Genomic DNA, 27,935 nt, shown 5'->3' on the forward strand with positions numbered 1-27,935 from the left:
CCTCCTCTTTCCCACTCCCTGCAATGATACATTGAGCTCAGACTAGCTTTAAAGCTAGATTTAAGCTACTGAGTTATTATGACTTATTATATTTGTAATGTGGAAAAAGAACTGGCGCCTGCAAATTTACTCTGTATTCTCACTGAATCCTCCCAAAGTGGTTAGATAGACATGTACAAAGAAAAAATGTGTACACAAAACTTGAATAAAACCTTGAAAGTGCTTTAAAATAATTACTCAAATTTTTCATGATACAGTAACCTTTTTGTTTCATTAAACACTTTGCTTACTTCATGTACTTTAAAAATTTTGACTTTAAAATCAAACCAGTATTTTAGTAGCCCATGTTTAACCAGGTAAAGGCATACACTACATAAACCCTTTATGTCAAATCCAATGAGCCATGTTTAAAACCTTAATATTCATGCATTTGTCATGCAGATTAAGGACATTTGTATGCAGATTACCCCCAAAAGCAAAGTGGACACAGTAGCTCCAGGGAAAAGAAGCTGAAAGAAAGGAAAAAAATTGTCTTTTGTAACCAATTGCTCACCTAGATAGGATCCACTGTTGTGACCAGAACATTCAGCATCTTCTGGACGAAGGGTAAAAGCATACAGAATAAAGCCAAGAAATAAAGCAGAATAGTTAGAAGCCCAGCAAAAAATACAGAAGAAATTATTTTAAAAATGACAACTGTACAAAGCATAGCATTAAAAAGCCTTCAATAAGCCATTTTCTTAAAAACATAAAACAATATTTATTGTTTTATATTTTAGCTGGAGATATTCTTGGATTTTGCAGCATGCACACTGATCTTTTTACCTTTTCAAGCAAAAGTTGTGATGACAACAACCATTCTAAAAAGAATTCTAACACTGTATTATTCACATTTTATCAGTTAATAGAAAATATGCCACTTAAAAGAAAGCAAAACGATCTGATGTAAATCAAGCTTTTTTGTAAACTATACATTATCAGACTTTAGCTTTAAGTTTTGGCTCACTGGATTAGACAGAAAGGTTTTTGATCAAAAACACATCCTCTCATTTAATAAAAAATAGCTATAATGTATATTTTTACATGCCAGAAGCTCTTTGATCAAAAATATGAGCTACAATTTCTAATGCTTTTATAAACAAAAGCCTCTTAAGTAAAAAAAAAACCAAAAAAACCCCAACCAACCAAACAAAAAACCACAAGAGATCAGCTGCTATTACTTCAACATATGCTGCAAACATAACAGTAACTGGCTACACTCAGAGGGAAAACAGTAACGATGATACCACATAGATGAACTTTCTACCATCTCAGAGAAATAGTCTGTCAGTATTAATTAGAAACGCAAGACCTCTGATGGCCATGAAATTAACTCAGAACCATCTCTTTCCATCCCAGCCCACCCAAGTGCTGCTAGTATTATTCTATCATACTACTTTTCTATACGTATCTTGCAGAAGTTCAAGAGAGAGAAAGCAGTTTAAAACAATAGTTCAAATTACTGATCATTAAATGAAGCAACTAGGAATATTCTGGTATTTTTATCTACTTTAAAACATGATTCAATGTATTTGGTGGCAATATAAAAGCATCATAGGTATAACATCTCTTAGAAAGATTGGACTATATTCAATTTAATTCTAAACACATGTTCTCTAAATAAAATTATTGGGCTATTCAGGGAAACTTTTATACATGTACCTTCAATTTCCTCTGAGAAGCACAAAGGAAAAATAGGAAAGGAAATAATTAAATTGAGTGAAAACATAACCTAAGAAAGAAAAGTTAAATCGAAAAAGAAAAATGCACCTACCACACTCAACCGCTTCCTCATCTTAGAACAGCCAAAAAGACAAAGTATTATTGTTTAATACTTCATAAATAGGAAAAAATTCAGGTATGTAAGCTACTCTCAAATTCTCTTGACAGCACCTATTAAATTGAGGCATATACCAACATACCAGTACTGAGTTTAACTGCACTCAGAAAAGGACGTAAAAAGGCATTGAAATACTACGTGCACTTTAAACTTCCCATATGAGATTCTTCCACTATTCATTTGGTAGCAATGACCTTACCCAGTTGTAATGGACGATCTCTTTGGTATTAAATGTAAAGTTTGTTAGTTCAAATCAATCAATCTTAATCTAGAATTTCTAAGAAACACTACCATGAACACAATCTCAGTATTTTTTTGCACTTATAGTAACAGCTGGTACTGCCCGTGGAGCTGGATTTTGAAGAGGCTTTTTTGCTTATGGCTTTTCTGTTTGGTTGGTTTTGTTTGTTGGTTTGTTTTTTTGTTTTGTCTTGTTTTTTTTAAGTCTACAATTGCAGCTGAAAACATGCTGGAAGAATTTATATACTCTTGTAATCTTTTCTCTGACATTATCCTAATATAATAGATCTACTTAAGACTTTCTCCTTACCTATAGTAAATCAATAAATTTCTGCTGCCTTGATAGTAGAAAACATACATTTTTCTAATCATCTTTTGGGTTATACAGAAAAGAAAGATAAATATAATGGAGTTCTGTGCACAAAGATAATACATACTAAGGTTAAGATTTATAGAGAGATTTAACAATCTACCTTTCATTCAAATTTCCTTTAAAATGTGAATAAATAGGCTTAAAATATAATTATTTCAAAGACTTTCCATGAAGCATGTCTTTTCTCAGAGTGTGAAAAATTATTCAAGAGCTATTTTACAACCTTTTATGCATAACTAACGTACAAAATAAAAACTAGGTCAAAATTCCCCTGCATATATGACCACATGGAAGAGCTTTTCTCATTCCACATCATGAAATTAAGAGTCTCTTTTGCCGCAGGAAAAATAATGTTTTGTACAATCATTTCTTGGTACCATTTTTCTTGAGGACTTACATTTTAAAATACAAATTTGGAAGACTTTTTTGAATCTTATTTAAAGTTTATTTCTATGGTCAAGGTGACCATATGGTTTAAGTTGGCTGGGAAGTCCCCTAAGGTGAACACTGCTTGGTTGACCACATCTGGTGTCTTAAAAGAGTGTAGACAGTTTTGTGAGTTAAAAGTGAAAGCACTGGATCCATTTTCCTCTCTTGACCTTAAAAGCTCCCAGTTCTTGACAAATGCCCTAAAGCTGGATCTGGAATGGCAGGCTGGCTTCCAGGTACTAATTCTTTTCTCCTTCTCTGTAATGTCCAAGTTTTTCTATATTTCCATTTCCATGACTTTCAGTAGACTACAATGTATCTCCTGAAAACAAGTCACTAATGCTCAACACCAGTTCATATAAATAGATTTTAAAAGTCTCCTGAATTCAAGAAAATTATTTGACTTAACTAGTGAGTGTGCATTTTAAAATACTGTCTGGTATTTTAACAATGGTAACAGGTAAGTCCTCATTTATGAACATGAAAAACCAGAGCAGGAGCAAAGAAGGTCTGTGTGTACACATGGGCAGAGGTCTGAACAGGTGTACACTCGCTCAAGCCTGACCACTGCAGAACTCACAGGAGTCCTGCAGGTGTGGTAGATGGTGAAGTTACAGCATCAGGGCTGAGAACAGCTAAAAGGAATCCAGGCTTCTGGGCTACCCCTGCCAGGAAAGGGAACATGCTTATCCATAAATGAAAGACATTAGGATTCCCAAGTGAGTCAGCTGATCCCAGAGAGCACAAGCCAAAATGTCTACAAGCTGAGGTTTAATGCTGAGATAAAGTAAAGGAGTTTTGAACTTTTTGTGTTTTGTTAAAAATCTTCCTTCTTAATACTGCTCTTAACTTTCTTGGGCTACTTTTAAGGTTGAAAATAACAGTCTGTAATGAAAATATCTTGGAAATCACTGGGTTTTCATAGCTTAATGCAGCTATAAACAGTCATCAACATGTAGCTCCCAGTTTGAACTTTACAAGGAATTTTACCAGGGCTATTGCCTGTCCCTAGTAAAGTCAGAGGTGACTTGCCAGGAAACTTTGTATTGTGATTCACTACTAAATACAGCTCTGTGCATCTGGAGCAGTTGTATGCATGCAGCAAGTAAGTGTCCAAAGTTCCAAAGTTCTGAGACACGAAAAACTATACAGTTTTTCAATACAGTTTCACTAAGTTGAAGTGGGCTGAGAAAGGAAATAGAGATCTTCATCTAGAAGGGAAAAATTAAAGACTAAAAGAGGTCAAGGACTGAAGAGGAGGAAATCTGATGGGAAGTAGGAAAACAAAAGCAACGACAAAATGAAAAAAAAACCAAACCCAAACCATAAGGCAACATCGAGCAAATAAAACACAGAGAAAACAAGAAATACAATCAATGAAATATATTGTGGTAAGAAGGGAGAGGAAGTTCCAAAGAAAATAGTCATGAAACAGGTTTATGAAACAACAACAAAGCTGTAACAAGACAAATGGGAAAAAAGAAATAGGAAACACAAGTGCAATGGAAGCTTAAGAAGTAGGTGGTTTTATTCATTTTAGAAAGATTTCAGCGTAGCCAATAATGCTAAACTATAACAATGAAAACCAGTATCGCATACACTGTGTTTTTGTATGTATTTTAACTGAAATGTAATCAAGATTTGGTTTTGGGGGCCTCACCTAAATTATACTACTTAGGAAGCTCAAAACCAGGGCCACTTCCAGGAGCATTCTCAACTCTTTGGAACAGTCCAGCACCAGATTAAGAATTTTAGCTTTTGTTGATTTTCTTTCAAAAATATTTCCACCAAGCAATTTTACTTAGATGTTTCTCAATCTAAAATTAGACCCAGCAGCTCTGTTCTAGTTTCTTATCACAAAAAAGTTGCATTATTCCTTAAACTATACTTTACTTTGGGACAATGCTCTACCTTATTAAGCAGTCTTGATTTTTTAGTGATGAACAGTCCCACATAGCAATCAACATTTTTACTGTTTTGCAGGTTTTTATCCTATGGAGTTTTGTAGATTGAATGATACATATAAGTTCATGCAATAGGAAATTTAAGATGATCTAATTTAATTCTCTCATAAAACCATCAGGTAACAGTATCTCTACGAAGATAATTTGGAAAATGAAGAAGGATGGTCTTGCAGTGAAGGACAGATCCATTTCCAGTTCTGTCTCATGTGACCTGGACTCAAATGACATCCAGCTTCCGGTTTCCTTAATTTCTCTGTGGTAGTAGGAAGTTAAGATTTGTAAGGACAGGAGACTTCTGAACAAAAATGCTAATGTGCTAATTTATAGGTCTGGTTTATTTTTTTTATATACTCGTAACTATCTGCAGGTGGGCAATCAAGTTTCAAATATGAACACAGAAAAATACTGAGAAGAAAGGCAGAGTTAAGATTGTGCAGCAATTATAACAAGCAAAAGAATCCTAATATACATTTATCCTAAATGTTTGGTCTTCAAACACAAGTTGTACAAAACATTTATTCTTTTAGCCTGTTAAAATTTTTTTGTTGGCAGAACACAATCTTCAATTCAAAAGACACTCAACTATGGGTAAACTGGGTTACATCTTGTTTGAATGAACACCATTTGGCTGCAGTTAGGTCTTTCCTCTTGCTCATACAATGCCAGTCATATATGGTAAATCAAAATTGAAAGTAAAATGGGTTTTAAGCCTTAGAAAAACTATATGGTGATGGCTTTATCACAGTAAGTATTTACATTTAGCATTAAATACACAGAACAAATGTATTTTCATGAAAAAGACATCTCTGAACAACTCTGTCATATATGCTACAAACATATATTAAACTGTACACAGGGTATGGATGTACATGTACACATATGAATGCAGTGCACAAGCTAACAGAGCTTACAGGCTACGCTAGTATAAAATATAAAGTTACCAGCAATTTTCATACCAGAGACAACACATACATAACATAAGAATAAACAGAGTAACCACTGTGAAAGCAAAATTATGCTGAAGGAATATAATTTGGCTGATAATTGCAGTTTATAACAACTGCAGAATAGTAAGTTGTTTGGTTGTTATGAAAAGATTTTTTGTTCCTTAAAAAACCAGTTTATCACTTTTGCCTACAAATTAACGTAGTCTACACATGCAAGAATGACCAAACCTGTTGGCAATATCTATTACAGTCAGAGCATGAGCAGTCTTTGTATTGAAGTTAACAGACTGGGAGCTATTTAAAAAATAATTCTTCCTCATACAAAGTCTCATGTCACTCCAATTTAGCTGGCATGCAGCAACAGGACAACTCACAGAACCATCTCTGGCTGACAAAGCTGTCCAAGCTAAGGTGACCTCCTAAAGCCGGGAATGCTGTTAAGTATTATTGAGGAATACCAGGTGAGCAGGTTTCTGTGGAGCTGGCATTCAGCAGTGGCTCACAAGCTCAGACACATGAAAGCCTGTTGCACACAGGCAGACACACCAACAGTACCTCCCTCTGCATCCCAGAGAGTTCCCTCACACCCACTCAGGTATATGGCATGTTCACCATTCCAGCACATGCAGGGTTAGTCCTACGCACACAATCTCATGCAACTCTGTTCCTTTACTTTCATTCCATTTTCCTATTTTTTTTCCTATGCTGCCTGTTCCTACAATTTTTTCCCCACTATCTTTTCCCCACAGTATTAATGTACAAAACCACTTTTTGCTGAAAAGTCATTGCTGTTAAGTACTGAAAAAATGCTGAATATGCTTCAGTGGTTCGTTATTCCTCCATCACTTCTGCACTAACCCTGAGCCTAGGAATTAACATATCAATCTTATCAGCAGGTCTGAACATCTAACAGCCACTTATCTCACGTGTCAGATATTACTGTTGAACTTACTAAGGTTTTCTACCAACAATAGCAAAAAAAATCAGGTCAGAGTTCTTGTCAGTAATTTTTGCATTCACTGTTTCAAAGACTTTTACAAAATACATATATTAGTATTTTATTTAAACAGAATCAGCAAGCAATTGAACCACTGCACAAATAGCAATGACTATAGCAACACTCCTGCATAATACTGTTAATTGCATTAATCTAATAATATCAAAGCCCATCCTCTGTGGGGTTTTGCTTAATGGGGCTAAGGGGCAGATTTTGTCCATCTGTTCTTCCATTGCCCTTGTTGCAATTCCTTCTCCTTTTCTTCATCCTCAATACGAAATTTCACTTCCTCTCTTTTCCCTTTAGTTTTTATTCCTACTTTTTCTACATCTTCCTCTTGTCAGTGCAGGTTCCACCTACATTGCCAGTTTCTTTCAACTTCAGTCCCAGGTACCATCAAACTCTGCATCTTCTCCATTTGCACATGGAAATGTATGATTTCACTTACCTTTCAATATGGAGTGTACATTGTTCTGCCCCCTCCTCCAGTGCACACATGACATGTAAAATGTTTTTCACTTTAACAGGTACCATGTGAGAATTATTATGTTTTATCTTTCAAGAAAAGGGCTAAATGCTGGATAGGCGTGTGTATTTACACATACACATGATGGAACAGTTCACTTGGCTATTAAAGTGAAAATAAGAATTGGCATTTCCATTAAAAACTGATCCTTTTAGTAACTTAGAACTAGACTGGATTTATTTCAGTGCAAATAATTCTTGCAGAAAAGGTTTTGTAGAAAGTATTTTTTACTCTTTCCTCAATATGGGTATGCATACGATCATCACCTAAAAGGCCCACTTTTATTTCGCTTCCAAGCGTATAATACTCAAATATGTGTAAAGATTAGCAAACTACATGCATTGCTATGCTGAAAAGAGTGAAAAATTCAAAATAGGAAACAGAAAGAACGCTTCCCAAAAGTCATCCAATCGATCTCCTTTCAGGTTTTCAAACATATTTAATTATCAAAGCATAAACAGTTCTTGACTGTTTCAGAGAGCTCTTTGTATAGACAAATATAACAATCCTTTCCAGTTCCAGAATTGGCTTGAGAAGAAAAGGAAAAAAGAAGTTATAGGATACTTCTTGCATATTATATGATTTTAACTGATTTTTAGATTAATTTTCAAGTAGAAGGACACTGCCACCCTGAAAGCCCACCTAAGAAACCAGAGCTGACTCACATTTTTTGGGTATTCAAGAAAACAGAATATTTTTCCTTGATTCTCCCTATTAAAAACAAAGGTATGTATCAAGGTTTTTTCCTCACTGCAAAACATGGGATTTGTGGAGTGAGTTGACTGAACAGAGCAGACCAACATCCACAGCTACATACCAGGTGTCAAGAAAGCTTCCTAGTGCAACTCCCAGTCCTGTCAGGAAAGGGACATCTCTCAGCAGCTCTCCTGAAGTCAATAGGTTTTCATCTTTTTTGAAAGCCATAAGAATAGCAACTGGCAAAGTGCCCTTTTTCTCCAAACTGCTAAGGAAATTCAGGTCACATGACTGGATGGAATCCACTGCAATAGCAAGCAGCTTCTCAATATACAGCAAGTTCAGGATGATCTGCAGAACATGTTTTCCCACATAATTACCCTTCCAAACACTGGAAAACCCTATATTAAGATGAAGGATTAAAAAGAAGTCTGAAGAAGTCAAGGATTATCAATTTCCCACCTTCACACCTGGGCTAAAAAAAAATAAAACTGAACCCAGCAGTTCTTTCCCATTTCCTGTTCTCTATGTCACCTTCCTTACAATGTTTCTGGTACTGTCAGAATGCTGGTTGTTCAGCTGAGCAATGCATAATTTTCCAGCATGTCCCAATTTTGGCAAGATGATTGCTGTGCACAAATACAGACATGGCCTCCATATCTCACAACTTCACTGCTATGCTTGGTAAAACAAAAAAACTGATTAACTTTAGAAAGATCACAGAGGTGCAGAGCTTCCCAGAAGAATCTTCTTGAAAATCCAAGCAAGTGGAAGGTTTTCCTGAGAGCAACTTGAGCAACATCCTAGTCACAACAGTTTTTCTACAGCTGAATTCTGGTCTTTAAAATGTCTTCTCTTTGAAGGATCTGAATTCCCTCCCAGCACTAAAAACATGTTTAGTCTTTGAACGAAGGGATAAATCTCTACTCAGAACATCATTTCCCCTGTTCCCATGAAAATCTGGCAGATACAGCAGCAGACTGTCTTAAGAAAAAGGAAGAGAGAGAATGATAAACCTACATTACTCTGCAGTCTTTCCTCCTTCAAAAGGCACCATTGCCTTCTAGATGGTATTTACCTGGAACTTGCCTTGTTCAAAGAAATTCCACAAGAGAACAGTAATAGGCATACTGCTTGGCCCTCATGCTCTGTCATGTTTTAAAAGAAAGGGGGAGAGGAACTCTTCTCCCTGTTTAAGCTAGTTAAGGGAGTCAGTGGAAAAAGCAGAGACAACAGCAGACATTGTACTCTGGGTCTTCTTTAGGCTGTAATTTTGGCAATTCCCAATCAAGTTCAGGCTACCTATTTGGAAGGATGAGATGCATCTTGTAAAACCTTTCACTTGAAGGTCACTAGAAAGATGCAGTCCATTACAAAAGGATTCATGCAGTGTTGCTGCAGCAGCTGATTTACCTCTTCAAAAGCACCAGTGCCACCTTAATTGAAGGCTCTTGTTGAGTGTATTATCCAGAGTCAAGAACAGTGGGCAGAGAGAAATAGCTATACCCTGGGATCAGACACTTTTCCAAAACTGGGGCAGAGCAACTTGACCTAGAACCTAGAAAAACAACAGATTTACTTCAAGCTGGAGGAGCTCCTCTTGTTTCTAAGATCTATGTAAACAGAAAAGCTATAGTGCAATTGTAATGTCTGTTACTGTAATTACAAAGCTAATCAAGGGCTTTGGAGTTAACAATAGCATTAGGGCACACAACCAAAGAGTGAAATGGAATGAAAGATAGAAAACGCAGATTATTAGAAAAATAACAGTTACTGTCAAGCTTCAGAACACAACAACCATAGCAAGAAGTTAGGAAAATTGCAACAGAAACCTTGGTGAGGAGTTTTAAAGTTAAAAGCATTTAGTCTGGCACTTAGTGCGCCAGCATCCACTGTTTGCCATAGTACCCATACTTTTTCTTTCATTGTTAGATAATGAAAGGTGATTGAAAATGTTAGACCGCTTTCTGAATACTTCTAGTTGAACTCACAATCATGTTTGTATTTAAGATTTAGATCCTACTGAAGTGTGATAGTTTCTTACATTGCTGACTTTGTTATGAGTCTGCACAACTGAAAGAAATAACAGGTCAAGTAAAACATGCAATAATACTTAACCCAGATGTCGATGTAAATTCCAGTGAAGAGAAAATATTTGTTTCAATGTATGAGCTTTCTTAGAGGTTGTTTTTCTTAAATTGTGCAACTACTGTATTTAAAAACAGACACTATTAAGGATGAGTTTGTTTAAAAAACATTAAGAAATGATTCTGTGAATGTGTATCAGCGAAACAAATGTTCTGACTTTTAAAAAATTCTACTGCTTCATGGGACACAAAAAATTACCAACTATATGGGCAAGAGAAGGGGAGACTATCAGACCTTTTATCTTACTCTCAATATAAATTTCACTGTGTTGGTGCAGTCCAAATTATATAAACTGTTCAGCCAATTCTGTACTTTTTCAACACGAAAAGAATATTCTTCAACCTTTGAAATATAAGAATATTCTTCAACCTTTGAAATACTACATATCAAAATATTAATTGGGCTCAATACTTCAAAAACAAAGTCAGAGGGCTGGGAAAGTTTCTAGCTACTTTTAAAGCTTTTAATGACATTATTTATATTTATTTTCCTATTGATAAAATGGGATCAAGAAGCTGTAGTGCCCAGGAGAAATGCGTCCTATAGTTGAAACAAACTGCTATTTTATAAGGTTAGAGATATGGAGTATTATTTCTATTCCAGGTTAACAGACTTACATGATTTTCTGTTGGAAATTTTCAGTGGCTGAACCTGCACTTCTGGTCTTCTTAGTGCAAATCTCCTATAAAATGGGAGGTGGTGGGGAAAAGACACAAACTCCTCAGTTTTCACTGCAAATTTGCGACTAATAAACACTTAATATCATGAGACTATTGCAAAATACCCAAAAGATTTTATAAGAAATTAACTTAAAACAATGCAATCCATTCACAATCTAAAAAAATTAAATCTTGCCTGAAATTTTTGTAAGCTCTCCAAAACCTGCTGCAGTTCTTATTCCTGCATAGTACATCAGTGTGGATGCAGATACTGATGTGCTATTTTCCATATGTTTTTTCTTTCAATCTGGATCAGCGTTATCCTATCAGTTTTTGTCATTATCAATTCTAGCCAGAGAAATAAGGAAATCCAGAGTATTTCAGCAACATGTTTCCAAGTTCACTTGTCCTGCTGCAAATGCACATTTATTGTACCCATGTAATCTACGAGCATTACACATGCCAACTACGCTAACCTAACAACTCAGCAATAAGACTATTATTCTCTTACTTCAAAAAATAATGAAATTATGCTTCTCAGTAGCTCACCTCTCCTGGAAATGCTTTGAAGGGATCAAGCCTGCTCTGGGATTGGCATCACCTTCATGTTTGGCTTGCCACCAGGTTGCATCATCCTGGCTCATGATCTGAAGGATATCTCCTTTTCTGAAAGCAAGTCCAGCTTCTTTACAAGGAATTGCTTTATCTTCATTAGGATCATAGTCAAATAAGGCTCTGATAAACATCTGAAACAAAGAGTGTTTTATCTTTAGAATCAAAATATTAAATGCAATCCAAAGGTACATCCCTTTTCTGTTTCTACAGTTCAAAACCACTGAACTAAATAATGTAAACATTTACTGCTGCAAAACATTCTTATTGATGTCTAGCATTGGAAGTTCATACGGGAATGTTCAACTCATTGCTTCTGCAACTGCAGCCTCAATGGATTTAAAGGCTCTGTGACTCAGGGCAAGCAGGACTTTGCAGGTGCATAGTGTGCCCATATGAGGAACAGAGAAGATTCTGTTGAACCAAGATGCTATCAAGTGTCTTCTACCTAGTGAACAATGGCAGGAGTACTTGGAACCAAGCCAGGTCCTTGCAAAAGGTGTAAGGCTACCTGTCAAGTACACAGCTGAGAGTTCAGGCTTAAAAACCATGTTACACCCAATCATAAATTCAGCACCTGTGTATTGACGCGTACAGTGTACTATAAATTGGCATGTTGCAAAAATTGAGTCCACAGGCATAAATCACAATCTTGGTTCTGTCATCCAAGCAAAAAATACATATCATCCTCAGCATAACAGTTACTGTGATGGCTTCTGAAATAGTCTTGCTTACCTTGCCTTCCTTCATTGGCATTTCTTCCTTCACACTGGGTATAATTTTAAATGTAATGGCTCCTTGAGACTGAGCCTGGTGAACATTTGAAAAGAAAATGCACTGAGAATTAAGCTATACATTTCAAAGAAATCTTAGAAGATGAAAAAATTCAAATGAATTAAAAAAAATATAATGAGTCTATCCTCTACCAAGCATGATCTCTGGAGTTTGACACCTTCACCTAACCAAACTTTGTACTACAAAAATTAAAATACCCACTTGAAATGCTTGGGTTTATTTGCTTCTCTGGTGGGGCAGATGGACCGTTAAAAACTGGGACCTGCATGGTTCAGAGGTCCCACTTCTGTACTGAAGGCAGAAGAAAATGCTACAGCTAAAATATATGCATATTAGAAGCAACTGCTGGACTCCTGGCACAGTTTGGACATCCCTGGAAAAATCGAACTAACATTTCATTTTTCAAAAAAAAAAAAAAAAATTACAGAAAAATTCAAACAGGCTTGTGCCATATTTATCATATAGAGCTATTGGGGGGGATTTATTCTCTTGGCAACTTTGAGAAACTAGAAAAGAAAAACATATTTGAATAGACTACATGTACTAAATGGAAAAAAAGCCCTCCACTATAAATCTTAAACAAGTTAGCCATCATCAACCACCTCATCCATTCATCTTTCCTTATATCCCACTTAAAGTGTGTCTGGCTGCATTTTACTTATTAACCACAATATATTCCCACTGCCTCAGTGACATTTTGCTATTGAAGGAAGTGCTAATCAGTTGGAGGCTCTGCTACTATTGCATGCAGCCGACAAGTTTCATAAAACGAGCAGAGTGCTACAGACAGCCAACGATTTAAGCAAAATGGAAACAGGCCTGTCCACTACCAAGTGAGACATTCTTCTGCTGGCATGTCTGCAATCCAAGGCTCACTGTTTGACAGGCAGCAGCCAAGGTCTTATTTCACCCGCCGTAGGGCTGGAATCCATAGTTTTGTTACTTTAGAAACAAGCTCTAACTAGCTTTTGATGTTTATACTGTACCTCAGAAAGGTAAATGGGGAAATTGTTCACACCTTTCCAGTGGTATTTTGTTTCTAGACATTTTAAAATATTAATTTTTGAAGGAAGCTATGGTTCTGTAGGGAACGTGAAACCATAAAGCAAGAATGAATATCAGCAGGCTAGCACTTGAAATGAATCATCTCGGTTACTGAACTAAAACTGTGAGACAGCTACTCAATTCAGAAGGACAGCAAGGTATTTATGTATATAGAAATGCCTACAGCAAGAATAACAGAGCTGTCATGAACCTCATCAATTTCTTTGATGTAAAAATATTAAATATTTCTGAGAAAGCCTAAATTAGCTAATTTCCAAGTGTTTCAATAATGAGAAATCAGGCTGGTTTTAGAGACTTCAGTTTAGAAGAGCACAGACAGAATAATATCTATGGCTATATATTGTAAATCAGTGTCATATAAAGTCTTCATATACCAGTCTATCTAGTACTTGTATTATTAATTAATTGTCACATGGAGTGACAATGAGTTATTAATGAGTTATTAATGAATACATTTAAAATAGATTAAACTCAACAGATCATGGTGGGCCTTAAATCTGTAGATTATAAACTGAAGTCTGCAACATTCTCCAATATATTTATGGCAATATTACTGTCTTTAACTCTTTACAAGTAATCTATAATTGCATATATATGTAATGCATGGAAAATCACTCTAAGAGAAATGACAGGTTTGTAAATCGTGGCACTGGAAGAAAAGACATAGTAGAATATATTTTTTCTCTAAGAAATACAGTAGAAATCATAAATCTAATTACTTTTTCTTGACTCTTCTAAATTAATTTTAAAATGCTTGGTATTTACCAAAATGTGTATTATTTCTTCAGGCTTTTTATCATCTACAGGAATCCCATTGACTTCCCTCAGTTCATCACCAACATGAATAAGCCCTACAGAAGAAAAAGAGAAGTTGTGAAGCTGTAGCTATGTATTACACATAAACTGCCATTACCATTCAGCTTGTTTCTCCCTTGTTCATACACTTTAAGCTCCAACTTTCATACACTTTAAGCTCTAACTTAAAACCAGGAATATATGGTGAACGTAACAGCTACTGTCCTCTCAGACAAATTTGATAAGGTGGTTGGTTAACTCATCTCCCTGTCTTCCTCCTAAAATTAGTACCACCTTCTCTACAACTTCTCCAGACTTTCATGCAGCTGTTTGAAAAATATCTGTGCCAATTCTTTTTCTACTCATACTACTTTCTTAATGCTAGACAGCTGCAAGTAGTGCAAAGATCACTTAGGCTGGGAGTGCTAATTTGTGGCACAAATGCTTGCTAATCTATCTATCTATCTAATCTATCTATCTATCTAATCTATCTATCTATCGATGTATGTGTATCTAGATTTACTCCATGACTGCATCTAAGAGTGAAACACAGCTGTCCTAGATTTTCTTCAGAGAAAAAGACACCTTAGTGTATGATTCAGGACTTCTTGATTAAGTTTTTGCAGACACTGAGCATCCCAAACTGAACTATGGTGGTCAAGGATGTGCTGTTATTTTGAAAACTACCAGCTGAAACTCCAAATGGATATTCTAATATAAAATAATGTCAGCACCACGAGTTCCTCCATCAGCAAGTTGGCATATCCCATCATGGTGTGTGATTCTTGGGGTGTCTGGCACAGGGACAGGAGTAGGACTTGATGATCCTACTGGGTCCCTTCCAACTCAGCATATTCTATGATTTATAAGTGGATGTCATCAATTGGAAACAAACCACAATATATATATATAAATCTCTCTGTATCCACTAACTCAAAGATACCTTGCTGCAACTGAATTAGGGAAAAAAATCAGCATACTTTCAGCAGTATTGAATTATCACTTTGGAGAACTGTCCAGAGCCCAAATACTTCTGCTTGTGATGTATTTAATTTCTACAAAATATGCCATTTGATCTCATCTTGTTCTGAGTTCTAGAACTTGAATGGCTAGTGCCAAACCAGCAACACCTTACCACTTCTATCTGCAGCTCCTCCACGCATTATCCTGGCCACCACAATTGCACCAGTATGTTCATCCTTTTTAATAGTAGCTCCCTTCAGTAAAAAAAAAAGAAAAAAGAAAGTTATTTGGTTAATCTCAGCATAATTTTAATACACTACACTAAAAAACATTTGCTATGTAAAATGGCAAAAAGCTGACATTGTATTAATACGTGATTAAACCAGGAATGATACTTGCTTATGAAAAGAATATACAAAATATGTTGCTCTATTTCTGTCCTCTTAAAATTTGTCTTCTTTTTCAATCAGAAGTAACTCATGCATTCTGTGAGTACACAGGTTTAAAGAAAAAAGGACAATGATGGAAAAAGTTTGCTTTTCAATTTAATGGTAACTGCAGCATACCTTATATGAGTCTGCTGCTAAAATTTAACTAAACTACTGCTGCAAACTGATAAATTGTTGTTCCCACATGAAAATAGGCCATACAACATACTACAGGTACAGAAGGTATATCACTGTTCATAATTGTTACACTTCATGCTCAGAACTGGCTGTGCACCCACTGATCATCCTTTTGCTTTACAGTGTTATCAATAAACAAATACAAATTTGAGAAATGTCCTTGAGTGTTGGGGCTCACATGGAATACTCACAGGACAGAAATACAGAAGAAGGGAACATTTCCTGAGTTAGTCATGGCTGTTTACATACATTATGCATAGACAGCGCAGGGCACTGAGGTAAAATGACATTGTGTCGTTAAACTTCCAATGCACAGCTGTCTAGACGAGAAAAATGCCTTTGTAACAAGAACTGTGAGGGTGCACTGAAAAGGGGCACAAGCTGATTGGGAAGCAGCAGGTAGCAGCAGTGCCAAGTGAGAAGGGACACAGAGGCATGGAGCTGCTGCCTCAGCTGCAGTGCCAGTCCTTTCAGGCAGAACTGGGAGAGTGAGGGAGGAAATGCTGGCCCTGTTCTGGGAGACAGAATTCACAGAACAACACAGGGGAATTTTAACTAGGTAAGTCATACTGCATAATCACCTCCAAAAAGGTTACTTGATTCAGTATTTTCAAAAAACAACAGAAAAAAACAGCATGCCTTGTCCATCAGGTTTTTAACTGCACATGATTACTTTCCCATATGAATCTAATTAGTTACCTGCAATAGCTCTAACTTTGTTAATCAACAGAGATATTAAGGACTCTGTCAGGCAAGTCAACTTTCTGAAAATTTCCGTATTTGCAATTAGTGAATGAACAGTACTACTTCACCTCTGAGTGCTACGTGCACTCTGCCATCACTGGTTAAAATTTCCTTCCATCAGAGAAGTGTTGTGCTTGGAGTAAGGTACAGAAATACTTTTTAAGGAAGTTCCTTGAGTAATTTAATGGCTTTTATAGCTACCTTCCTATATGTGTTTAGATTAAACATGAACATCATATTTATCACTACTTCAATTTTTAAGTGTTTCATGAACATAAAGCTGAAAATTATACAAATAACGGAGCTGAGGTTTTTCTACAGTTAGCAATTTCACTGACTGTAAATAAACTTGTTTCCCTTTACCTCTAAGATTGAAATACAGCACAAGTCATGAAGACAAAAAATGGGAGATTGATTTACATATTTTGCATGCAAGTTGCATTTACAGCAAATAGAAAAAAATTAAAAACAGTCACCATTCACTTTGACTGAAACTTCAACAGCAGCCAGCACACCACAGCAAAACTGATGTGCTATGTTTGTGCATTTCATTTTACATCCTAAATTTATTAGTCTGAAATTCTATCTATAAGCAAAGTAATTCTGCAATTTGCCAGCCTTATTCTTATGTATTGTTTATTATGTAATTATATCAGCATGCACTTGTTTTCATAACAGTTTCAAATTAGTCTGAGAGTTTCAAAAATATAGATTTAGCTGCAGTTAATCTCACTTTAAGAACTCATTACTAGACTTCCGTGCAAAAAGAATTGCATATCATTAGGAATCTATTAAACAGCCTTAAGCCCCCTAGCTTATATCTCAATATTAAGTTCTGACCTTGCAGCAACAGCTACTAATTTAAAGTTTATTATTAATACCTGGAATGTTTTACCTGTTTTAAAGTAAAAAGGATTTTTTGGGTTTTTTTTTTTTCTGAATATATCCATCAAAAAGAAAAAAAAGCAAGATTAGGATGCTAGAGGCATAAATACAGGACATTTCCACTACACTGTCCATAGAGAACAGGCTCTCCTAATTAATCAAGGAAAGAGCCTTCATGAGAAAGGCTTTATGCCTTTTACCTAGAAGTCAACACAATGAAATGCCACCAAATGCAAATGGCAAGCAATGACTGACAGCCCTCCCCTGTGATCACCCACTATCCCAGCCCCACGCTGATACCTGGAAAGTGGTACTTCACTTCGCCAGGCTTTTTAGACAGATCCTAGAAAAAAACCTGTGTGCAATCAAAGACCACACTATTGACCCAAACAGCATCTGGAAGTAACAATAAGGTTCTTGTCCAAGTGGAACAGTCACTTCATGCTGTATGTGATTATCACTACTGGCACAAAATTAATTCTCCTAGCACAGATTAACTGATCTGAAAGATGGCCCCATGCAGATAACAGGTAAATTGAAATTTTCAAACAAAGGACAAAAGTTCAAAATGACAGGAAAATTATTTAACCCAAGTTTGCTCACTGTCAGGAGCTGCTCTGTGGCAGACCCAAAGTAAATGGGCAGGCCCATGAAAAACACTATTTGAGTTTATGTATTTGTACCTTTAGTACACAAATTAAGAAGAGGGTTCTATAAATTCTACTTTATTCCCAATTTAGAACTCTTAAACCATCAAACACAAGTGGATTTCTTTTTGAAAACCTGAGGAGTTGATTTTCTGAAAAAGCAGCTTCTCTTGTCCTGCTGCCAGCCCTGCTTAAACTGTGAGGCATATATAATCTGGCAAGAAATTCTCCTTATAAGATGTTCAGCTCCAGTACTTTGTTACATGTGCAGTGCAGCTCCTCATTTAGAGCTTTAAAAATGGAAGAAGGTTAGACTGGACCTTGAAACCTGGAAAATATTTTTGGTGTTGTGAGCCAAAAGTGTAAGTTACCCTAAATGAGACATATACAGATGTAAGAGCATAGCTCAGTTTAAAATACTTTTAAAGGGAAAAATAAGGAGTTTGGGAGCCATATGGTGATCAGACTGAGAAAATGCTTAAAGGTATACCATACAAAAGCACTAAAAATAATACAAGCTCCTGCAGCAAGGCTCTTTCACTGTTTTTTAGTTGCTTTTTTTTCCCCTCCATTTTTAATGTAGTACCACTCAGTGATAAGCATTGCTCAGGGTTTCACAGATGTGAGCTTTATTAGTTCATCCATTTATCTGCTGGTTCCAGAATATAAACATTTTAAGTCTTTATTTTTAAAGACAGAAAAACTACCCTGTAAAATATATTACTAATAAGAGAATTTGAAACATCAGTAATATTTTTGCATACCCCTCTGTTAAACAAAAGCACATAAAGATGATAAATGCAAATAAGTACTTCAATAAGCCTTATGTTAATTCATTCTCTATTGAAAGTACAAATACAAGTATCAGTTACCTACCTTACAGTGAGGAGTTATTTAAAAGTTGATATGCACTTTTATGTAGACTATGTAGACTAAAGCTAGCCCTACGTCCAAATTAATCCCACCAAAAAACCAGCTAGGTTCATCCACTAACGTGAACTGAGCTACAGGGACTAAGAGTGTGAGGTAAGTGAAAGCTGTAGCATCTGCATGGACAGAACATACAAATGACTCCTTTAAATCACCAAAATTCATTTCAACAAAGTTCAGCTATGGAAATAAGGTACATAGTTCAAGTTACATGTCCAGGCTACTTCTGTAGCTCTGGAGAATGAATCGTCCTTTCATTAAGTCAGGAATCTTAAATAGATGGCATGGGCCAATCTCTGGAGCTGCCTATTTTTCTCTTGACTCTAGACACGGCATGGCATAGACGTCAGTTTTCAAATAGCCAGACTTATGTGAAATGAATCTTTGTGACAAAGAAGCCACCATCTTAATGTGAAGAAGCATTGTATTCAGAGTAACAGCTGTAACAAACCTGGAGTATTACATTTGGAAGCTGGAAGTAGTAGGAAGCCAGGTACTGAACTCCTGGTAGTATGGTTATTCATCCCGGATATCAGAAATGCTAACTAGGAACAGGGCTGTGGCTGAAAAAGCCTTGGAGAGGTAGGCATAAGTAAAAGCTCTCCAAGCTCTCTGATAAAAAGCCCAATTACAGACAAGTGAATTTTGGATTCTCTCTGAAAAGAGATGTTTCTACTTCTCTTTATCTAAGGTTCAGAGATGTTCCAAATTCCTTTGTTAAAATAAAACATCCTAACACAATTTCACCTCACTTGAGGGAGATGCTGCTGGAATGGCATGTGCTAACAGAGCCTTAAAAAACTGCCAAACCCAATACTGTGGAAGGATTAATAAAAAGTTTAAAACACCTCTCTCAAAAAACTGGGGGAAAGTTCAGCACTGACTTCTGAATTGATGAAATCTGGCAAACAGAAGGCCCTCCTACAAACCATGTGTTTCCCTCTCTTTTGAAATGATTACTCCTGGGAGCTCAGGCTTCATTAATATATTATTAACCCCTGCTTAGAACACTGGTGAGGTGCTTAACTCAGAGAAAAGCATGAACAGGAGCACAAGAGGAAATGTGGAGCAGTTTTATATAAAAATGGTCACTAGGTATATTCCAAAGAAGTTAAGAGAGTGCCTAATTGCTTCACAGTGAGCACTGTTGAAAGTCATCCAAAGGAAATGCAATTCAGAATGTCCAGGGTGTGCAACTGATGTAAAGTTCATGGCTTTGCAGGAAAACAATCTCTACTGCTTGGGTACAAATAGAATATGAGACTGTGTCTGGAGTGGAAGAAAAGTCTAAAGAGCTCAGTATCTTCAAGTCAAGAAACCAGACAATCTCTATCCCAGTAAAAATATTGTGTAGTACCTCCAATCCCAAGCTCAGTTGCTTCCAGAAGTAGGATCCTGATACAATGTTGCAAGTGCAAGCCAGACTTTTTGACTGGAGAATAGCAAATCGATTAACAGAACAAGTAGAGACTCTTTGATCTCTACTAAGAATATCCAAGACTTCAGAGCAAGCTCTGAAGGAAAATCCATTGAAAAGACATACAAATAAATAGTAAATGAAATTATAATTAGTTTAGTAAACATAGATCATGGTCTAGCTTCCTTTAGTAAAATAACTTTGGGAAGCATAAACACAGTAGAGCTAATATACATAGTATAAGCCTGTCTTTAGTTATTCTGCCATGCTATATTTCATTAAGACCTTATCTGAATTACAATCCATGTTTCTTCTCACCCCCACCTAAGGGGAAAAAAATCTAGAGAAGACAAAGACACAAATAATAGGTTTGTTATGTATTGTGGTGATGGTGTCACAGTAAGTCGCTGTAAATCTGACACAAAGAAATTAATGTTTGACATGAACATGAATAATGCTAAAATGGATTGAACATGCATTATGGAAGAGGAGGAGGACACTATATTCTTTGAACTCTTCCTGGAGAACAAGTAACAGGACTCACCATAAGCTCTTCCCTAACAAAAATAAAACATCAAGATAGGCTCAGGATCTGGAAAGATCACAAATAATTTTCCCACACAGATAAAGCACAACCTTAGAAATGCCAGAGATTCCACATGTGTGGTTAGTCTGCCCCAGTACTGGACTTCCTAACTAATGGAATACTTCTGTCAATTCTTAGTCTAAACCTCCCAGGGCTGCACCTTGTCACCGCTGCCCCATGTTTTAGCATCTTTCACTGCTGAGGAGTTTGAGTTTATTGTCCTTGTGAGCTCCCCACTCTCAAGTACTTGTATGCTGCAATTAGCTCCCACCCTTTGCCTCCTCTTAATAAAAGGTCTACAACAGATTCCATTGTAAGGCTGTTTTCACTTTGGTAAATAAACAAAGCAGTCTTGAACTACAGAAATTAGTTTGCTCATATGTTTTATATTTTCCATGGCTGCTGTCATGTCTAGTACAAGATCTAAAACCCCCTCTCTGTTACCTCTGTAGCACAAGAGTTGTGCCAAGTGTGGATTTAAGAGATTGTACAGGTTTTGGCTGGGATAGGGTTAATTTCCTTCATGGTAGCTTCTAGGGTGCTTGGTTTTATATTTGTGATGAAAACAGTGTTGATAACACAGGGATAATTTAACTGTTGCTGAGCAGTGCTTACACACTGTCAAGGCTTTTCTGCTCCTCACCCCACCAGTGAGGAGGCTGGGGGTGCACAAGGAACTGGGAGAGGACACAACTGGACAGCTGACCCCACCTGACCAGAGGGATATCCTACACCACATGCTGTCATGCTCTGCAATAAAACCAGGGGAAGAAAAAGGAAGGGGGGATGTGTGGAGTGATGGTTTTTGTCTACCCAAGAAACAATTACAAGTGATAGAGCCCTGCTGCTCTGGGGATGGCTGAACACCTGCCTGCCCAGGGGAAGTGGTGAACGAATTCCTTATTTTGCTTTGCTTGCACATGGAGCTTTTGCTTTACCTATTGAACTGTCTATCTCAACCCACGAGTTTTCTCATGTTCATCCCTCCAGTTCTCTCCCCCATCCCACTGGGGAAAATGAGTGAGTGGCTGTGTGGGGCTGCGCTGCTGTCTGGGCTTAAATAGACACACAGGTATCTGGAACAGCTCAGTGTCCCACTGGAGTGAGGAGGCAAGAGTGGAATTTGACAAACAGCTCAAGGATAACGTTTGGCTTAAGCAACTGGTTTTGTCCCTTTAAGAGAGCTTAAAATCTCAAAAGCCAATATACAATGTATATATTTCTTAGAAGTTTTCAGAAAATATCTGAGTTATGTTTTAAGTTACTATTATCCAATCCATTTTGAGATACTATTAACTTACGGTATTTAACTCCTAAGTCTTAGTAACAAATCATGTTTGTAACATGAAACTATGTAAGTTAAGATTTTATTAAGCTTTTTCTGACAAATTAAAAAAAGGTGTTTTAATTAACACTAAAAAGAAGCTGCTCAATTAGACTTCATTTCATACGGTATGTTCAAATCTCCACATACCTTTCAGAATGAATAAGCTGATATAAATCCTAAAGCAAGCTTGTTTTCTTTCTCAAGGAATTTCTTTGATAAAAAAATATAAAAAGCTTAAAGCTGTGATTTAAATATTTGAGGAAAAAATATTTAGTATGTTAAAACAAAGTAAGAACTTTCCATATGGTCAAACTTGTAATTATGCCCATGGGTACCTACAGTCAGTCAATAAGAAAACTCATTTCTTGTTTATTGATGCCAGAAATCCATCAAGAATTAAGAGTGATAGTAAGGTATCTACTGTGGGACAAGCTACCCTTGTATGTCTAATAGAAGCAGCACTCCCCCACTGTCATCTCAAATACAGTATGATGACCTTCTCAAAGTACGTTTGCAGGTATTTCTCCAGGATTGCTGTCCATTAAAACAAATATTCAGTATAACATAAAACAAAGCCCTTACTGGTTTGCAGGAGAAAAAGAACATAGTTAAATTTTATACAAGATGACTCCCACTCTACAGCAAATAAAAATAACCAAATCAGTAAAGCATTTTAATATTCTTGTAATACAACCTAGGTTTAGTCCTTTCATTTTTCCAGATATCCCCATGAAGATATTAACTTTCTAGTATTCATAATGCAAAGTACAACAACAGACATCTTAAATTTGCCCAGATTTCAATTCAAGTATTTTAAAATATGTTTTCATGCTTTCTTTTCAGTGTACTGAAAGGTCATGGTTTTTTACATGAATGCTAACAGGCACAGTTCACAACACAGGTCAAGATTTCTTTGGGGATTCATTCTCTGTCTCTCATTTTAAAGTAAGCTCATGATTTGAATTCAAGATAAAAGACAAATACATATTTGATCCAAATGCTCAGACTGGCCCACATATATAATGCTTAAACACCATGATGATCAAAATCTTATTATTCATTTCATATGCTTTACTAACAATGACTGTGAATGGAAGTCACAAGTGTATTAATTAATGTTACAAACAACCATGTGTAATGTCTGTCTATCCATGTTTCAAGTTAATATCACCCATCCACGTTCATAATCTGAGCACTCCCCACCCTGCATGCAAACACAAAACCCCAAACCAAAAGAGAGAGTTACCTACCAACGGTTCCCGGTTTTTGACGAGCCTAATTATTTTAACTGAATCCTCTTCTTCATCAATATCATCAGGCATGGGGGGCAAGACAGGATCGTAGTTCTTCTGAGCAACAGTATCATGTACAGAGAGCAAAGCCTGGAAACATTAACAGTCAGTATATTATTTGGCATCTGAAAAGTTTAGGGAAGGCAAAGCAGAGGATATTATTTATACCTTGACTCTACTACAGTGATGCAAGTAGATTGAATAGAATTCTTGTATACAATTGTACTTCATTTCAAACCGATGAAACAACTCCATAAAGAATATGTTTCCATATATACAGTGTATGCTACTAGTAAATTGCAGATGGAGAACTGTCTTCATACATACAAAAACACCACGTGCTTTGCATGCTAGCTTGAAATTACAAGAACTATGAACAGGAGAAAACCTTAGTCTCCAGAAGTAAGTAAATAATTATACTTGCCCTAAGTAAAATGTTTATTTGATACAGTAGGCAGTCCTATGAAACAAATAAGCAAAATAAGCACTTTCCAAGACTTCTGTCCAAGCACAAGATGTATGACAGGAAGCTGTTACCCAACCTTCCTTTCACAGGAGCTCTGAAAGCTTACCTGGTTACTGGATTCCTTTCATGTGAGCCTCAAATTATCTTAGGAATTTTTTATTTATTATAGAATTAACTAAGATTGAGGAACATACTACTGAAACAATTTGGTTTAAGCAGGTGCTTATCAATCACCTGTTATATGTCTTTCTTGCTTCCTTTCTTTCTCTGTTGCTTCTCCAGGTCATGCATAGCTTGAAAAATAGATTTTTCAAAGAAAACCCTAACAAAGATTGACAAAAGGTCCCATCTTAAAAATAAAATAATTTGTGAACTTTCAGGAAATAAAGAATCTTGAAAGGCAAAGGAAATTAGAAAGCTCATTCTCCCAAGGCTAAAAAAAATCTTAGTGATAACACAAAATTCACAGTTCTTTCTGGATACAGAACTCGTGAAGTTCTTTTCTATTTTGAAAGATCTTCGTTATTTGTAATACCTTGTAAACTGGTGAAAAATGGTGAAGTAATGCTTTAAGTTTTGCAGTGAAAACTGTACAATATACCACATACAACAGCAACAGCCGTACATATAATTCTATCTACTGCTTTCAGTTGCTTCTGTTTTCAAGTAGTTTCCTCTCACTACGTGAATATTTAACAGCTTTTCTTAATAAAGGACAGAAAAAGGCTACATTTCTCTGATGCCAGTTTCCTTGCTACTTAGTAATAGGTGGACAGTATTTGACTGAGTACACAAATGACCAGAAACTCTATGTTCTCAAGGATAACACAAATGTTTTTAAAAAGCATGACACTTCCATTATGCTATTCCAGGGGGTTATTTTCTGAATGGAGGAAACTTTTAACAACAGAAAACAATTTCCAGGCAATGCTACAGCTACCATGTCAAAAGCTGAAGGCAAAGAGCATATGGTAATCTTCAAGTTCTGAAGTCTAAATTTAAACTTAGGGCTTCAACAAAATAAACACACAAGAAGATCGTGCCTGCTTCGTGATAAATTACTATTGTTTTACGAATTTTTATGCACATTGTACAATTTAATAAAAACACTTCAACACACTAATTATTTCTGGGTTTCTTCCCAATAACAGTTATGAATTTATACTACTTACCATCAGAAATTACCGTCTTCCTCCAACAAAAGATCAGTTTTACTTTAGATCTGAGCTAAAAACCTCAGGCTAGCAATTATGGATCCTCCTGGAAATGTTTATTGTGATGCATTACATATGTAAAAGCCAAGTAATCACATGCAGTCCTCTAAAGATGTATGTGAAATATCAAAGATACACTAAAACAAAAGTAGTGTTTGCTTTTACTTCAGGCTACTTACAGTTAAGACTTCTAAAACTAGTCTTCTGCAATTACATTTTTCCACATAAAGCTAGGGCACATTCATGGACTGGTTCAATTTAATGAGGTTCTATATTGCAGTTTAAAAACAATCAGGCAGATAGAGAAAACAGATGAAAATAATATGAAGCACCATTTCAAGAGTAAAAGGCAGACACTTAAAAAATGTTCAAAAGAACCTTGTCTTGACAATGAAACGTGCAAAACAGATTCTGTCCACTTCTACACTGAATGATGCCACCAGTGTTAATAAGACACTTCCCTGCTCTGACTGCCAGATCAGGCTCCTGGACTCCACATATGGAACACTGATGCATCCCAAGTGCTACAAGCCAGTACCAATCAATGCCTGGTATTTATGATGCTTTTCTTCGCTTCAACTTCACAACAACTGGAACGTATCAACCCATTCCTTTCTTCTCCCAAAGAACATATTAAACCACAATGTACTACAATTAGCAATATATCTTTTCCTCAAACTCCAGCACTACTTTATCTCAGTGCAAAGATACATATTTCAGATATGTCATCACAAACTTGTTTATGATGTACAGTGAACATGCTAAGATTTCTTTCCTTCTTGTTTTCCATCGTTGCTTCTTTTAATACACTACTCTGTCCACTGTAGTTGCTCTGAAATATTCATCAGCACAGACTTCAGGCAATAACTAATTTACAAACAAAACTTAAAACACCATTTTGATTTCATTTACCATGTTCAACAGAAGTGATCAGTCTGTCCTTGAGAGCACTTCCATATGTTTTGAAAACATGAAGAAACTACTGGATTCATAGATCTTCAGCAGAATCGTTGTACCATTCAGTTAATATAGTCTAAAAAACTGTATATCAGACTAGATGTGTACAGAGAAGGATGGGATTTTATTTAAAAATAAACAAGTAACAAGTGCCAAGAAATAAAACTTGGATCCTAAGATGTACAAGATTTACCCTGAATAATTGGGCAGTAAATGCACAAGGCAATGTAAAGGTAGCAATGTTCTCTTTTTGTACATAAGAACTGAAGAACTGATTCATTTCCACTATACTAATTAATTGTTTAACTCTCTCAGGAAACTGCAAGAAGTGTATACCAATTTTTTTTTTTTTTTAATGCTTTGGTCTTGTTTTCAAATACACAGCTCTTTGGAACTATGTACATAGGATCCAAGATTTGGGTCATGTATATTTAAGCACCTCTGGAGAAAAAGATTTTATTTCAGCTCTAAGTTCTATGCTTATGATTCACTAATGTAAACATGGTCCTTATTTAGAACTTGAAAGAAGGTATGATTCAAACTCCTGCACTACCTAAATATAAATATTGATGTTCAGCTAAATTCTTAGACATGATCTAGCTGGAAATGAATACTTTCACTGGACCTCTGAAATGTCTAATAACTAGTGCTGTATTTTTCATATTAAAACTATCACTGATCATTTCACAGTTTATAAATTGAAATTTTACACTATCAACTTACACAAAGAAAATCTGACATTGGAAATGTTACAAGTACTTTTTCTTAAACTGTTCTGAAATTTTAAATGTTTATTTAAATTGAGAATGTTATTAATGAAAACAATTCTACCCTTTGAAAAATGTGTATCTCTTAACTAGACTGACTACATTTTTGCTCTTCTAAAACGATGACAAATTTCATATTATTTTTTGCTTCTCTTTATATTTTGAGATCTGTAAGAGTAAAAATACACCAGCAGTGCCTGGTTCATGAACACAGCTCCTTATGTTTTCTAATTCTCTTTATTAAAAAAAATCTCCATCTAGGATTTATTTTTAATTGATACTTTGCGTTTAGTAGTCTAGAAAAGCATTTTAGAAAACGGTAAGTTAAAGAAGCGAAACAGAATGGGTGAAGAAACAAAAGCACCCTCTTTTTTAATAGTAATTGGGAAAAAAAACCCATTATTGGAAGCTTAAATATTGAATAGTCATCAACAGAAACTTTGCAGCAGCTCAAACCAACTTTTACGAGAGCCAACAGCTGCAACAAGAGTGCGACACTGCCAACCCAGCGGCTGGCGACCCTGCTGTGGAGCACATTACTGCCCTGGCAGCACAGTCAGCAAAATGGAACAAAATGGCCCATGACTGTGCTGTCCCAGCGCACAGTTTGGATCATTAGCACCAGCCACCTTCTCTGGCAGTTCAGCTTGAACTCCATCAGGTGAGACACAGACATTTTCTCACCTCTTTGCTTTGCCATGGTGCCAGTAACTGCCACTGAGGCTGGCACAGAAAAGTTTCACTTGAGGAGAAAAGTAACCTTATCAGCAACCACAGCAATGTGCCCCTGAACTCACCTGGCAGAGCTCATCCACCAGAGAGCTCAAGTCATATTATACTTTCCTTTGAGATAAGGTTACAGAAGAAATAAAAAAAGGATGAAAATGTTGGTGGAGAAAATTATTTAAGATTGGCAAGATTAATTTATGAGTAACTCGCATAAAATTAAAATAATGTGAGTGATGTCATCCAGCAACAGACACCAAAGA

The 27,935-nt window shown here is 36.1% G+C and overlaps 1 protein-coding gene across 6 annotated transcripts in view; it reads right to left on the minus strand.

Moving 5' to 3' along the window:
- MPP7 (membrane palmitoylated protein 7) overlaps window positions 1-27,935 on the minus strand; it is a 155,355-nt gene that overhangs the window by 22,840 nt on the left and 104,580 nt on the right. For 3 of the 6 annotated variants that reach the window (XM_017741470.1, XM_017741471.1, XM_017741472.1), the window contains 9 exons: window positions 23,501-23,632; window positions 15,261-15,342; window positions 14,096-14,181; window positions 12,206-12,280; window positions 11,408-11,604; window positions 10,817-10,881; window positions 1,814-1,834; window positions 1,702-1,713; window positions 554-595 (listed from right to left, as the gene is read on the minus strand). In XM_017741470.1, coding sequence (XP_017596959.1) covers window positions 554-595; window positions 1,702-1,713; window positions 1,814-1,834; window positions 10,817-10,881; window positions 11,408-11,604; window positions 12,206-12,280; window positions 14,096-14,181; window positions 15,261-15,342; window positions 23,501-23,632 — 712 coding nt within the window. The remainder of the gene's footprint in view (window positions 1-553; window positions 596-1,701; window positions 1,714-1,813; window positions 1,835-10,816; window positions 10,882-11,407; window positions 11,605-12,205; window positions 12,281-14,095; window positions 14,182-15,260; window positions 15,343-23,500; window positions 23,633-27,935) is intronic. The other 3 variants (XM_017741474.1, XM_017741475.1, XM_008639261.2) reach the window with 3 other exon arrangements.

Source organism: Corvus brachyrhynchos, unplaced genomic scaffold, assembly GCF_000691975.1.
Source record: "Corvus brachyrhynchos isolate BGI_N302 unplaced genomic scaffold, ASM69197v1 scaffold167, whole genome shotgun sequence".
NCBI lineage: Eukaryota > Metazoa > Chordata > Aves > Passeriformes > Corvidae > Corvus > Corvus brachyrhynchos.